This window comes from Halichoerus grypus, chromosome 2 (assembly GCF_964656455.1).
Source record: "Halichoerus grypus chromosome 2, mHalGry1.hap1.1, whole genome shotgun sequence".
Lineage (NCBI taxonomy): Eukaryota > Metazoa > Chordata > Mammalia > Carnivora > Phocidae > Halichoerus > Halichoerus grypus.
In genome coordinates, this window is record NC_135713.1 from 93,079,878 (window position 1) to 93,094,458 (window position 14,581).

Consider the following 14,581-nt stretch of genomic DNA (forward strand, 5'->3'; position numbering starts at 1 on the left):
CGGTTTGCCAGAGGCCCTGACCGTTCCTCTTAACACTACTGAAGTGGCAGGCCAACGGCACGAGGGTATTAATGTGGTACACAAATGGAAGAAAGGTATGGGGTGCCTGGGTGGTGCAGTCAGTTAAGTGACCGACTCTTGGTTTCAGCTCAGGTCATGATCTCATGATCTCAGGGTCGTGAAATCAAGCCCCGTGTCAGGCTCCACGCTCAATGCACAGAGTCTGCTTAAGACTCTCCTCCTCATCCTGCCCCTGCCCCCACTCTCTCTCTCTCTAATGATATATCTTTAAAACACACACACACACACACACACACACACACAGAGAAGAAAGGTAGCCCGGTAATCAAACATTAATTTAAAAAATTATTTTAATATTTTATTTATTTGTTTATTTGAGAAGAGAGAGGAGAGAATCTAGAGTATACTCTGCCAAGTGCAGAGCCGGACATGGGGCTTGATCTCTCAATCCTGAGATCATGACCTGAGAGAAAATTAAGAGTCAGATGCTTAAGCAAATTAGCCACCCAGGTACCCCTAAAATAATTCTTTTTTTGGCTTTATTTAAATTCAAGGTTGTTAACAAATAGTATATTATTATTTTTAGGGTAGAACTGTGATTCATCAGTTGCGTAGAACACGCAATGCTCATTACCTTATTGTCCATCAACCCATCAGCCCATCCCCCCAATAATTTTATTTTCTAAATTATAAAGGAAAACCTAAGTTTTTCTCATAATCTTCCAATAGGACTGTATATGTAGCTATATGTAGCTGTTTAAAAAAGCAATGAAAAATAAATTGATCATACTTTTATTACCTGTTTAAAAGTTCGAAGTCTATCCAGTGTTCTTTGTCTCTCCTGGCTAACCCAAGCACTTTTTCTTTCTTCTTCGTCATGTAATTTTTCTCTCTTCTGGTAAAAAATTAATAGTAATTCCATTATGATGTGTCGCATTCATTTTTATTATTAACTGGGGGGGGGGGGGGGGGGGAAGAGTTCTCCCAATAAGTAAAATGGGTAACTCCAAAGAATGATTCATTAAACAAAGTGTTTCATGGCATGAAACTACTAGTTTATAATAGAAATCATAGTTTTAAAATTCACAATGATATGCTGACAAAAACAATACTGTTTCTTTTTTTGCATTTACCCGCAATTAAAGATGTTTACTCTGAAAAGTAAAATCAAATCTTCTCTAGATTAAAAAATGTTCCATCTTTGAGGTTCTGGCTTAAACAGTTTAAATATAAAATACTTGTAGCTGCTCTATTCTGCAAAATCAAACAGTTCACCTTAAAAATAAAATCAGCAGCCACCTGGCCAATAGTTTAGATACTGCACAATCATTCAAACAATATAACCAGCAGTTAGGAAAAAAAAATATTTCTCACAGTATACATGAATCATTTGGTTTAATATCACACCTTGAAACTGAGAGTTATCTGTACAGAAATTTAAAAATTTCCCTATGTTAATGCTAATTGGTAGTAACTGTGGAAAACAGTTTATATGTCTGGAGTATGGAGGCTCCTCAAAAAATTAAAAATAGAATTACCTTATGATCCAGTAATTCCACTACTAGGTATTTACCTAAAGAATATGGAAACACTAATTGGAAAAGATATATGCACTCCTATGTTTACTGCAGCATTATTTACCATAGCCAAATTATGGAAGCAGCCCAAGTGTCCATCTATAGATAAATGAATAAAGAAGCTTTGGCATATGTAAAACAGAATATTGCTCAGCCATAAAAATAATGAAAACTTGCCATCTGCAATAACATGGATGGACCTAGAGAGTATAATGCTAAGTGAAATAAGTCAGAGAAAGACAAATACCATACGATTTCACTCACATGTGGAATTTAAGAAACAAATCAGTAAAGGAAAAAAGAGACAAACCAAGAAATAGATTCTTAACTATAGAGAACAGAACAGATCATTGCCAGAGGGTAGGTGGGTGGGAGGAAAGGGTGAAAGACGTGATGGGGATTAAGAGTACACGTTTCATGATATGCACTGAGTAATGTAAAGAATTGTTAAACGATTATTATTATACACATGAAACAAATAGAACACTGTATGTTAACTATACTGGAATTAAAAAAAAATTCCTTATGCTGCTGAATCACCTAAAAGGTATCTAATTAAATCTGATTTCACAGAACAAGAATTAAATGAAAAGGCTATGGCTTTATTTCCTGCTTTGTTTTAAAAACTAGGAGATCCTCCTACAAGATCAATTAATTTCGTGTGAAGAGGACCGTGGTCTCCAGTGTGTCATTAACTTGTCTCTCTTCCATTTGTCCTTTTCAAATTCAATCTTCCATTATTCTCTTACTCTATTACCTCTCTTCTTTCCCACCAGCTTTTCCCTGGACAATTTCTAGTGAGAGTTACTGCTTCATTTGTCTTGGATGATTATATTGAAATCTAAAGGATGATTTGAATCTTCAGGCTGAAAGTGAACATCGAGTTTCAGGAAACCCTGATGCACAATGATCACCCGGTAAAGTTACTAGACTTCCACAACAAACAAAGACTCTTTATGAGTATCCATGCAGAAAACTCAAGTCTCATGGAGGATGGGTGGAGGGAGGGGAAAACTCAGGCCTCTCATTGCAACATTCAAAGCTACAAGAAAGTGTAACAATGACTCCAAATTTTGATGGAGAGAAAATATGACAGTATGACCTAGACAAATTGTCTCTTAGGAAATGCCAGAACATAGAATATATGGTAACCATGAAACTTTCCTGAAATGGTATCTCAATGAAATCTAGCTCTAAGATGAATCAAAATAAACTCAGGAAGAGGAGTTGTGATAATCTATTTTGGTGGTTTTTTCTTCATAGTTTTTTTTCTGTATTGCTTTATTCTTTTATAACGATCATTTATGTCTTTTTATAAACACAGTAAGGTTTTTAAAAATGAGTAAGAATGGTTGAGAAGCATTTTTGCAAGCCACTAATTAAAACTGCTTTTAATAGAAGAATTTTTAAAGTAGCAGTAAAGAAAAGTTTAGAATATGCTTTTTTAAATCTGATAAGTGATCAAAATTTATACACATCAGGATACTCAATTATTCAGGAAAAAAACCACCTTGCTTATAGATAGTAAAACAAAATTAGAAAATATTAAGAGCAAGGAAACGTTTTAAGATCATGTAATAAAAAAGGATGGCATGTTAAAATACCATCTAAGAGAGTAATATGTTAGGTAAAAGCAGCTGAAAATAAAGAAATTCCATTCTTCCATCAAACACCCCAATTCCCTGTCAGCCAGGCCCTAGAGTAAGCCCTAGGAAAGCAGAAGGGATGTGTATGTGTGCTGAGGAAGCAGAGGCATGTTAAGTAGACCTGGAGGTTTAGCTGTCCAGCACCAGGTAAGAAACGGACCCTGCTCGAGGTGCAGGTGGTGAGAAGGAGGAAAACTCCCAGAAGGGAGCACAGGCAGTAATCTCTTGGATAACAGCCTTAGCAACATTTTTCTAGATAGGTCTCTTCAGGCAAAGGAAACAAGAGCAAAAATCAAGTACTGGGACTACACCAATATAAAAAACTTTGGCACAGTGAAGGAAACCATCAGAATGAAAAGACAACCTGCTGAATGGAAGAAGATATTTGCAAATGATATGTCCAGAAAGGCATTAAATCTGAAATATATAAAGAACTTCTACAACTCAATACCAAAGAAAATAATAATAATCTACTTTAAAATGGGCAGAGGATTTTCCCAAAGATATGCAAATGGCCAACAGACACATGAAAAAATGCTCAACATCACTAATCATTGGGGAAATGAAAATCAAAACCACAATGACATATCACCTTACACCTGTCAGAATGGCTAGAATGAAAAAGATAAGAAATAACAAGTGTTGGCAAGGACGTGGACAAAAGGAAGCCTCGTGCACTGTTGGCAGGAGGGTAAACTGGGGCAGCCACTGTGGACGACAGTATGGAGGTTCCTCAAAAAAACTAAAAATAGAAATATCCCATGATATAGTAATTCCACTTTTGGGTATTTACCCAAAGAACATGAAAACATTAATTCAAAAAGATATATGCACCCCTATGTTTGTTGCAGCATTATTCACAATAGCCAAAATATGTAAGCAACCAAAGTGTCCATCAAAAGATGAGTGGAGATGGATATGTACAATGGAATATTACTCAGCCATAAAAAGAATGAGATCTTGCCATCTGTAACAACATGGATGGACCTAGGGGGTATTATGCTAAGTGAAGTAAATCAGACAAATGTTTTACGATCTCACTTACATGTGGCATTTAAAAAACAAAATAAACAAACAAAAAAAAGCAGAAACAGGCCCATCAGCACAAAGAACAAACTTGTGGTTTCCAGAGGGAAGGGAGATGGGCAGATGGGAAAAAGTGCTTGGAGGGCAATGGAAGGTACCAGCTTCCAGCTATGCAATGAGTAACTCACGGGGATAAAAGGTGCATCTCAGGGAATGCAGTCAGTGGTACTGTCACAGTGCTGTGCGGTGACAGGCGGGAGCTGCACTGGCGGCGAGGACAGCACGATGTAGAGAACTGTCACATCAGTACCTGTACACCCGAAACTGAAACTAACACACCTTTGTGTGTCAACTACACTTCAATTTTAAAATATCTTCTGTTAGAAAAGAAACTATTATGAACAACAAACTAGCTAAGAGACTACATCTTAACTGTTCAACACTACGAGAGATTGTAATTATGTGATACCATAGAGATGTTAGCAATGGCAATCATACTGCAAATGGAATGTATCAAATCAATATGCTCCATCTTAAATTTGCACAATGTTGTATGGAAAATACATCTCAATTAAAAAAAAAAAACGTCAAAAAATGATTTTTAAAAAACCACTGTAACCAAAATAATCTTAAAACCTCTGATCAGTTTTCATAAACTACACCTTAAAATTATTGTTTGTATTTTTTTTTTTTTTTTGACAGAGAGAGACACCGCGAGAGAGGGAACACAAGCAGGGGAGTGGGAGAGGGAGAAGCAGGCTTCCTGCCAAGCAGGGAGCCCGATGCAGGACTCCCTCCCAGGACTCTGGGATCATGACCTGAGCCGAAGGCAGACGCTTAACAACTGAGTCACCCAAGCACCCGTTTGTACTTTCTTGAAGTGAAACCCATCAGTTATGAATGTGGTTAATAAAACAAGAATGCACTTTTTAATGGGAAAACTGACTTGTGTCCCCACCACCATTTCCTTCTCTTACTCAATTTGTCTCTGAGCTTAAAAAAAAAAGTAGCTTTACATTTTTTGTTTCAGAGGTTTACTATCAAATATTAAAATAAACTTCCTTAGTCTTAAATATTTAATTTGCAAGGATTTCCAGAAGAAATTTTTGAGACAATAATGTTAATATCTAGGAATGTGCATTTTAAACCACCCAAGAGATTTTAATAAAGGTGGTTTAAAACTAGCTTTGAAAAACAATGATTTGGGGAACCTGGGTGGCTTAGTCAGTTAAGCATCTGCCTTCGGCTTAGGTCATGATCCCGGGTCCTGGGAGCGAGTCCTGCATTGGGCTCCCTGCTCAGCGGGGAGCCTGCTTCTCCCTCTCCCTCTGCCTGCCGCTCCCCACTGCTTGTACTCTCTCTCTGCCAAATAAATAAATAAAATCTTAAAAAAAAAAAAAAGTAAAAAGAAAAACAATGATTTATTTTAATGTAAGCCAACTTGCCTTTTCCTACAGTTATGCATGTTAAAGAAAAGAAGATGGTTAGTGGGCTCATTCTCCCCCACTTAGCATTCCACCCAAAGCTGGTATTTGGCAGAATTAAAAGGCAGATGACATTTATCTTTGAGATCTCCTCAAGTATCAGTTTCCTCATTTTTACTCTTCTTTGCCCTAAGAAACTCTTGGAGAAAGGATTTGATAGTCATTCTAAAAAACTAATTGGGGGCGCCTGGGGGCTCCGTCGGTTGTGTCTGCCTTTGGCTCAGGTCATGATCCCAGGGAGCATCAGGCTCCCTGCTCTGTGGGGAGCCTGCTTCTCCCACTCCCTCTGCCTGCTGCTCCCCGATTGTGCTGTCAAATAAATAAAAATCTAAAAAAAAAAAAAAAAATAGTTGCTACATCTACCAAAGTAGTGGCAAAATCTTCATAAAGTAAGTAACAACGTCTAGGCATGGATCTCAACAGCAATTTGATAGCACAGGTATGGAGGTTGATAGGAGGCATTCTTATTTGCCTGTTTGGCTGGTCCATTATCTACCCTTTACAAGTCAGTTTCTGATCTATGAAAAGCACAATGAAAAATAAAAGTGCAAGAATTAATTTTGCTATTTCTAGTTTCTTGGAGAATGATGAATCTTACAATTTATGGGTAGTTTGGCTACTTTTATGTGTTTAAAATCAAGAGTAAGGGGCAACTTTAACTAATATGTGCCAAAATGAGCTTAAGGGATTAATACAGAAAAACTTAAGCCATTTGGCCTTTAGGGTGACAAACACTATATAAGCACATACAGTGATATGGTCATGTCAGCATTTCTACTATTTAATGAAATTTAAAATTATTGGTTGAGTAATCTAAGACACGGGTGTCTGAAAAGACTACTATCAGGATAATACACTGCAGACATAATGAGGTGTAGCGATGCTGGGCGTAGAAGATTTCTAATGCAATTTTTTAAAAAAGTGAACTAATGATCTCAGTAAATCAGAGAGAGTAAGTTCCTCACCTTGATAAGGAATATCTACCAAAAACCCTATAGCTAAGCATGGTAGTTAATGGTCAGAAACTAGAAGCCTTCTTGTTAAGAGCAGGAGAAGACAAAGCTGTCCCCTCTCACCATTCCTTCTTACTTATTAGCATCATACTGAAAGCCCTAGCTACTGGAAAAAGTGGAGTAAGTAAAAGGTGTACAGATTGGGATAGAAGAAATACACCTGTCTTCATTTGCAGATGACAAGACTGTTCAGGGAGAAAACCTAAAAGAACCAACAGAAAAAGAAAGCTCCTGGACTAATGAGTGGATTATAGCTCGGCTGCAGGATACAAGGTTGACATAGAAAAGCCAAATGCTTTCTAATGGACCAGCAACGAACATCTCAAAGTTTAACTCTTTACATTACCACCAAAAAAACAGAAAGATTTAGGCACAAATCTAATAAAATATGAATAAGATCTATATGAGGCCAACTATAAAACTTACAGAAGAAATCAAAAAAGATCTTAAAAAATGAAGAGCTAATTCCTTGTTTATAGACAGGAAGACACAATATTAAGGTGTCCATTATTCCGAAACTTAACCTATAAATATGATGTAATCCTAGCCAAAATTTCAGTTGCTTATTTTGTGCTTACTGACTAGCTTTGGAGCAGCAAAAGACCTAGATCAATATGACAACACAGAGTACAAAATTGACCCAAATATATTTAATCAACTGATCTTTAAAAGAAGAGCAAAGGCAATCCAATGGAGAAATGACAGTTTTTGTTTTTTTTTTTTTTTTAAAGAAATGGTGTTGGAACAACTACACATTCACATTTAAAAAGAAGTTTAGCTACAGACCCTATACCCTTCACATACATTAACTCAAAACAGATCACAGACTTAAATGTAAAATAAATTATAAAGCTCCCCAAATATAACATAGGAGAAAATATAGATGACCCTGGGTTTGGAGAGGACTTTTTAGATACAGCACCAAAAGTACAACTCATGAAAGAAAGAAGTGATAAGCTGGCCTTCATTAACATTAAAATTAAAATTAAAAATACCCCATTCTGCAAGATATGCTGTCAAGAAAATGAAAAGACAAGCCACAATATGCTTTTTAAAAACCCTGTCTGATAAAGGACTTTATCCAGAATAAAGAATTCTTAAAACTCAATAAAAAGAAAACAAACAACCCAATTAAAAAACCAGAAAAAGATCTGTACATAACCTCAGCAAAGAAGATATACAGATGACAAGAAAGCATTATGAAAAGATGCTCATTATCATATACCACTAGGGAACTGCAAACTAAACATTCATCAGATACCACCACATTCCTAATTAGAATGGCTAAAATACAAAACACTGGGGGCGCCTGGGTGGCTCAGGTGGTTAAGCGACTGCCTTCGGCTCAGGTCATGATCCTGGAGTCCCGGGATCGAGTCCCGCATCGGGCTCCCTGCTCAGCAGGGAGTCTGCTTCTCCCTCTGACCCTCCCCCATCTCAAGCTCTCTCTCTCATTCTCTCTCTCAAATAAATAAATAAATAAAATCTTTAAACAAAACAAAACAAAACAAAACACTGACAATACCAAATGCTGGCAAGGATATGGAGCAATAGGAACTCTCATTCATTGTTGGTAGCAATGCAAAATGCTATAGCCACTCCGGTAGACAGTTTCGCAGTTTGCTACAAAATTAAATCAACTCTTACCTTATAATCCAGCAATCGTGCTCCTTGGTATTTACCCAAGAGATGAAAACTTATGTGCACACAAAAACCTGTATGAATGTTTATAGCAACTTTATTTATAAGTGCCAAAACATAGGAGCAACCCACATGTCTCAGTAGGTGAAATCGATAAATAAACTGTGGTGTACCCAGACAATGGAATATTATCTGGCACTAGAAAGAAATAAACTATCAAGCCATGAAAATGCATGGCGGAAAAAAAAGGAAAGAAAATGGAGGAATCTTAAATGCATATTACTGAGTTATGTCAATCAGAAAAGGCTACATACTGTATGATTCCAATTAAACATTCTAGAAAAGGCAAGACTGTGGAGACAGTAAAAAGATCAATGGTTGCCAGGGGTGTGAAGAGAGAGGGGGATGAATACATAGAACACAGGACACTCTCAGGGTGGTGAAAATGTTCTGTATGATATTATAATGGTGGATTCATATCCTATCACTATACATTTGTCAAAACCAACAGAACACACAGCACCAAGAATGAACTCTAAACTATGGACCTTGGGTGATACCAATGTATCAACGTTGATTCACTGACTGTAACAAAGGTACAACACTCTGGTTGGAAGGAGAAGCTGTGCATGTGTGGAAGTATATAGGAATTGTTTATGTTATCTAGTCAATTTGTCTAAAACTGTTCTAAATAATAATGTATGCATATATATGCATACATATTGAACTACATACATTCCTACATACATATATATGGAATTAATGCTAACATCTAGTTATTCACATTTTCTTATTCCCTATTCATTTTGAGACATGTAAAAATCAAAGTTTTCTTCTAAGTCTCCACAAGTCCAAACTTACTAGTTGTACTGTGTGATGGGTTCTATATTCATCTTCACTCCGAAGGCGCTGTTGGAACTTTTCATTGTGTTTTGCAATACAAATTTCCTATAAATACATAAAATGTGTTTTAATATAAGTGAAACCTGAAAGACTCGGAACACCACACCAGAGTTTATTTAATTGGGTTTTAGTTTTAACCTTAACATGTACCTACATAGGGCACCTGGGTGGCTCAGTTGTTAAGCATTTGCCTTCAGCTCAGGTCATGATCCCAGGACCCTGGGATCAAGCCCTACATTGGGCTCCCTGCTCAGTGGGAAGCCTGCTTCTCCCTCTCCCACTCCCCCTGCTTGTGTTCCCTCTTTCACTCTCTCTCTCTGTTAAATAAATAAAAATCTTTAAAAAAAACTGAAAACAAAAACATGTACCTACAATAGCAAAACACCAAGTAGGCCACGCTTGGTTTCTCATCTGAAGTACTGAAGCAGCAGAAACCAAATCATTAGGATCTAAAAAAATATTAACTTCTCTAGAACGCCTCTTTTCTAAACTTTTTTTTTTTTTTTTTTGGACGGGGAGGGATACAGCAAGATAAGAGTGGACGAGGGTATCCTTAGATAATCTCAAAGCTCTCTTTAAGCTCTGAAGTCTGTGGCCAAAAGATTCTAAGTCTTATTGTACTCTTTAAACTAGTCTGAGTAAAAAAGGATATACAACTCTTGGCTGAAAGTCTGTATTCTAAACTCTGATGGGTTAAAGAACATGATTTTGCTTGGAGTGGCTTAAATAGTATTATGAAATCTGTACCTTATGATCAGAGATTGAGTGAAAAGGGACCTTAAAGATAAAAAAGTCAGAGGGCGCCTGGGTGGCTCAGTTGGTTAAGTGACTGCCTTCGGCTCAGGTCATGATCCTGGAATCCCGGGATCGAGTCCCGCATAGGGCTCCCTGCTCGGCAGGGAGTCTGCTTCTCCCTCTGACCCTCCCCCCTCTCATGTGCTTGCTCTCTCTCATTCTCTCTCTCTCAAATAAATAAATAAAAAATCTTTAAAAAAAAAAAAAAAAAAAAAGATAAAAAAGTCAGAATGACCGAAAAAAAAAAAATATATATATATATATATGAATGCTTATTCTAATCACATGAAAATAAAAACAATAATAAACTAGGAAATACGTGCCTCTTTACAAAATAATGCACTATCATCTGGCAACATTTAATGGCACCACGCTACATCTTTTTCCCTCGGTCTTCCTAGAGAAGTCCTCCAGATAAAAAGATGGCCATTAGTTTCCAACACTCTCAAAACTATACCAAAAGATCACTCTTCTAACCAGAGAAAGTGATATAATGAATGACCTTTTAAGCCAGTGAACTACACTGTAAAGCAACTGTGTTGTCTTTTTCACCAACACTGGGTTGACTCTATTGCCTAACAAGTACAGATCCTGAAATTAAACTGTTCAGGGCAGTCTCCACGGGGATAACAAAGGTAGTATTATATATAAGTAACATGATATGGTGGTACAATGACTCAGGCTTCTAAATCACACAGACCTAAGACAGAATCCTACCACTGCACAGTAACTAGCTGCTTTTCTCTGGGTGATTTATTTAACTACGAGGAGCCTTAGTTCCCTTGATTACAAAATGAGAATATAGGTCCCAAGTCCCTTATTTTCAGATTTTAGAAAGGTGATATGTTGCATACACACTACCCAGTAACTCCAGCAGGATCTGAAAGAGCGCCCTAAAAGTAATACTAACATTTTTGCAGTGAAATATATGAATAGTCAAATTAAATGGGGGACTATGAGATGGACGACTTTCTCTCAGCTCAGGTCTGGGCTTGTCACCAAACCAAGTATGAGAACGCTTTTGACTTTTGGAGCTTTCTCGGCTTTAGGCAAAAGATTATTATCTCATTTGACTAGTGGTATCATTAAAGAAGATAAAAAATGCATAAAGAATAATGTTTCTATTATTCTTCTTAAAAAGTCCAATCACAAAGCGCAGATTTCAAGTCCTCATGGCATAGCCAGAGACCATCTTTGTTTTTTCAAGAGGAGAAGCAGGACATGATTTTCTTAGTCAGAACTACCCTTGGGTATGCAATTCTACTGTGGATATTGGATAAGCCAAGCACCCTGTGACTGTGGGCATGATGACATGGAGACAAGGATTATAGGACGATGTTACATGGAGAGGTGTGTTTTTATCTTTTGTATCATACAGTTGATCTTCTCGTTGTCTTTCTTTTTAGGACTTAGTGTTTCTAGTTTTCTCTCTTTCCACCCATCTTTTGTCATTACTTCCTCCCCCTGCAGACCTGCCACCCCAGATGGTAGGCTTGGAGGGACAGGGGTAAGGATGGGAGAGGACAAGACCACTGAGGGCCCCTGACTCTGTGTGATGTGATGGGTTGCAGCAGATCTGAGGCTGCTGGTATAAACAGGCAGATTCTCTGGGGGTGGCTTTCCCTACCTCAGATTTAGATTAATATATATATAATTCCTTCAAGACTGAGGTCAGAACCAAGACTTCATTTAGAACAGCACTGGCCTCCTTAAATAATAAGGAGCCAGGAATTGCATTACATGGGATCCTGCAGTCATGCCCTTTAGCAGAGTCACCTTCAGGGTAAACAGGACATCATCACTGGCTGTTCTAATGTGTTTAACAGGGCAGCTCTCGGAAAACTATAAAATGTTAATATAATGGCTCGAGTATTGAGAAGAGGTAACTCTCACTTAGTTTTAAAACAAATATTAGTGACAAACCAGGTTAGAATTAGATATGGGTCAAGGACTAAGTAACGACTAAAAGCAGGATTTAAAATTAAGGCTGTCTATTCAATAAATACCTATTATACCTTTTTATTTCTGAGGTAGGCTTTCTTGGCTGAAACCCGTCCACGTCTTGCTTCTAGCTGGCGTGCTTTCTGCTGAAGTTTCTGTAGCTCTTCTCTCTGTAAGTACACAGATGCTGCCATCTCTTCCTTCTCCAGCATGGCCTCCATGCTTTCATAAGTGTCATAGTATACCACTTCATCTCTCTTTTCTAGAACAAAACAGCAACAAGGGGTAGTGGTTAAGAGCATGGGCTATGGAGCCAGACAGAACATGGTTCTAATCCACTTATTGGTTCTGTAACCTCAGGCAACACCCCACCCCGCCCCTTATTTTTTCATTAAGACTCAGTTTGATCCTATATGTCTTTAATTTTCTTTTTTTTTCTTTCAGTAAGCTCTATACCCAAGCATGGGGCTTGTATTCATGACCTCTTGAGCTTCTTTGTAAAATAGTGATTATTGGGAAATACACCTTCTAGGGTGAGTGTGTACAGGAAGTGCTTAGCAGTGTCTGGCATGCAGTTAAGTGCTCAATAAATGTTAAGTATCATCCCCAAAACTCAAAAATTTTCTGGCTGAAACAACCTAACAAAAGTAAGCATTTTACATAAGTAATACATAGTTGCATTGCTGAGTCTACCTAATGACTTGAGTTTAGGAGCTCCTCTAAAAGGTTTTATGTTAAGACTCTTTTAGTCTCAAAAGTTTCAAGAAACATAGCTGACAAATACATATATTTTCTCTATGTTTTCAATTTTTTCTGGATTTCGTGGTTGAATGTACACCGTACCCGATATAAGTCTTTTGATGCTTTCCAGTTGGGCTGTCAATAATAACTCTTCACACTTCAGGATTTCAAACTGTACCTCATACAGCTGAAGTTGCAGATCATAATAATCAGCTTCTAATTGATCCAATCGGGCTATGGCTTCTGTACCACCCTGCAAACTCTGCATCTGTGTGAAAATAAAATAAAAATATTTCTAGCTGGTGGGGATAAGAAAAAAAAAATCAAGTTAGGATTAGAAATGAATACTAATCATACAGCATAAATCCATGAATCAACTGTTCCAAGAAAAAAACTTAGAGGCAAGAAGTAAAGATGTTTTAAAAGAAAAATAGTAATAATTGAGACATAATACAATTTTGGAAATAACTAGGCAAACATGGTAAATTAACTTATATTACAGATCATCTTTAGAATCCATTATTCTAATTATTGTGATATAAATATTAAAAGTATCCTTTCTTCTCAAAAGTAGATGTGCTAAGTTATTCAGTTTTCTTTTCCATAGACGAAAGAGATTATATATGGATGAGTAAGATTAAGCCATACTGGGATAGTTACAACCAAGGGATAAAAGTCTGGTTTCCCTACACATCCAGAGATGTGTTGTGCTCCATGGTCACAGCCTGGCTAGGTTCTGGAATCTGGTGAGTGGGGAGCAAGGAGAGTGGGTGTGAGGAGAACATGACAAAACAGATTTTCTAGAAATCCCTGCAGTCTACTGATAATGATAACTATTAGTATCTTTAAGTAATGCACTCAGGATCCTATATCCACCCTAAGGTGGGACTCAAGATTTCCAAGCATGTCTCATGAAGTGGTAGTTGGTCAGGCATGAGGTTTGCTTGGTTGCTCAATCGGGTTTTGGTCCTGAAAAGACAGGGAGAAGAGATTTTGCCAGGCATTAGAAGGAAATTACTATCAGCAAAGTATGCTTCAGGTATTAGTCCCCAACCCCATTATTTCCATGAATTCCTACTTGGCTCTATGGAGAAAGGTGGCAGTAAGAAGGAGCTGACAGAATGGCCAGCAGTCTGTGAAGTACAAGCATGTGAGAGAGTAAAGCATTCTCCCAGAACATTTCTTCTTAGAATATAGTGCTACCACTTTGGCAGTTTAAAGATTCATGCTTAGAAACTCCAGGGGCCCCCTGGTACAGGTACCAGTGTGCCCTGGGGGAACTAGCAACATTGGTGAGGAGGCCCTGGCCTCAACTGGCACCCCAGTAAGTTGACTACCAAAAGGGTGGAGGAGGAACAGAGGAAAAAGGGAAATGTTTTGGGAGCTCATGTGAGGGGTCATCTGGGGATCCCAGAATACTAAGGAGATAGTTGGCTGGTACTCTTGGGACAGCTGTGACAGCAAAGACAGTTCTTATTGCTGCAAAATAATCCTTTCTGTCTAGTGAGGTTGGCGAAACATGCTAGCACATAGAGAGAGTATGTTTTAAACAAGAGTCCAGCCTTTCCTTTACATTCTACTCAACACAGTCTTACCTAAAGACTAGAATATATATATATATATATTTTTTAGCACATAATTTCAAGTTCCTTTTAAACTGCAAAGCAACATGGGGCGCCTGGGTGGCTCAGTAGGTTAAACATCTGCCTTCAGCTCAAGTCATGATCTTGGGGTCCTGAGACTGAGCCCTGAACGAGGCTCCCCGCTCAGCAGGGAGTCTGCTTCTCCCTCTC

The 14,581-nt window shown here is 37.8% G+C and overlaps 1 protein-coding gene across 1 annotated transcript in view; it reads right to left on the reverse strand.

The window, feature by feature from the left end:
- JMY (junction mediating and regulatory protein, p53 cofactor) overlaps positions 1-14,581 on the reverse strand; it is a 97,408-nt gene that overhangs the window by 13,204 nt on the left and 69,623 nt on the right. Inside the window, exons 5-8 of the mRNA XM_078067143.1 lie at positions 12,891-13,056; positions 12,122-12,309; positions 9,270-9,356; positions 821-916 (exon numbers count right to left, since the gene is read on the reverse strand). Of these exons, the coding sequence (XP_077923269.1) occupies positions 821-916; positions 9,270-9,356; positions 12,122-12,309; positions 12,891-13,056 (537 nt within the window). The remainder of the gene's footprint in view (positions 1-820; positions 917-9,269; positions 9,357-12,121; positions 12,310-12,890; positions 13,057-14,581) is intronic.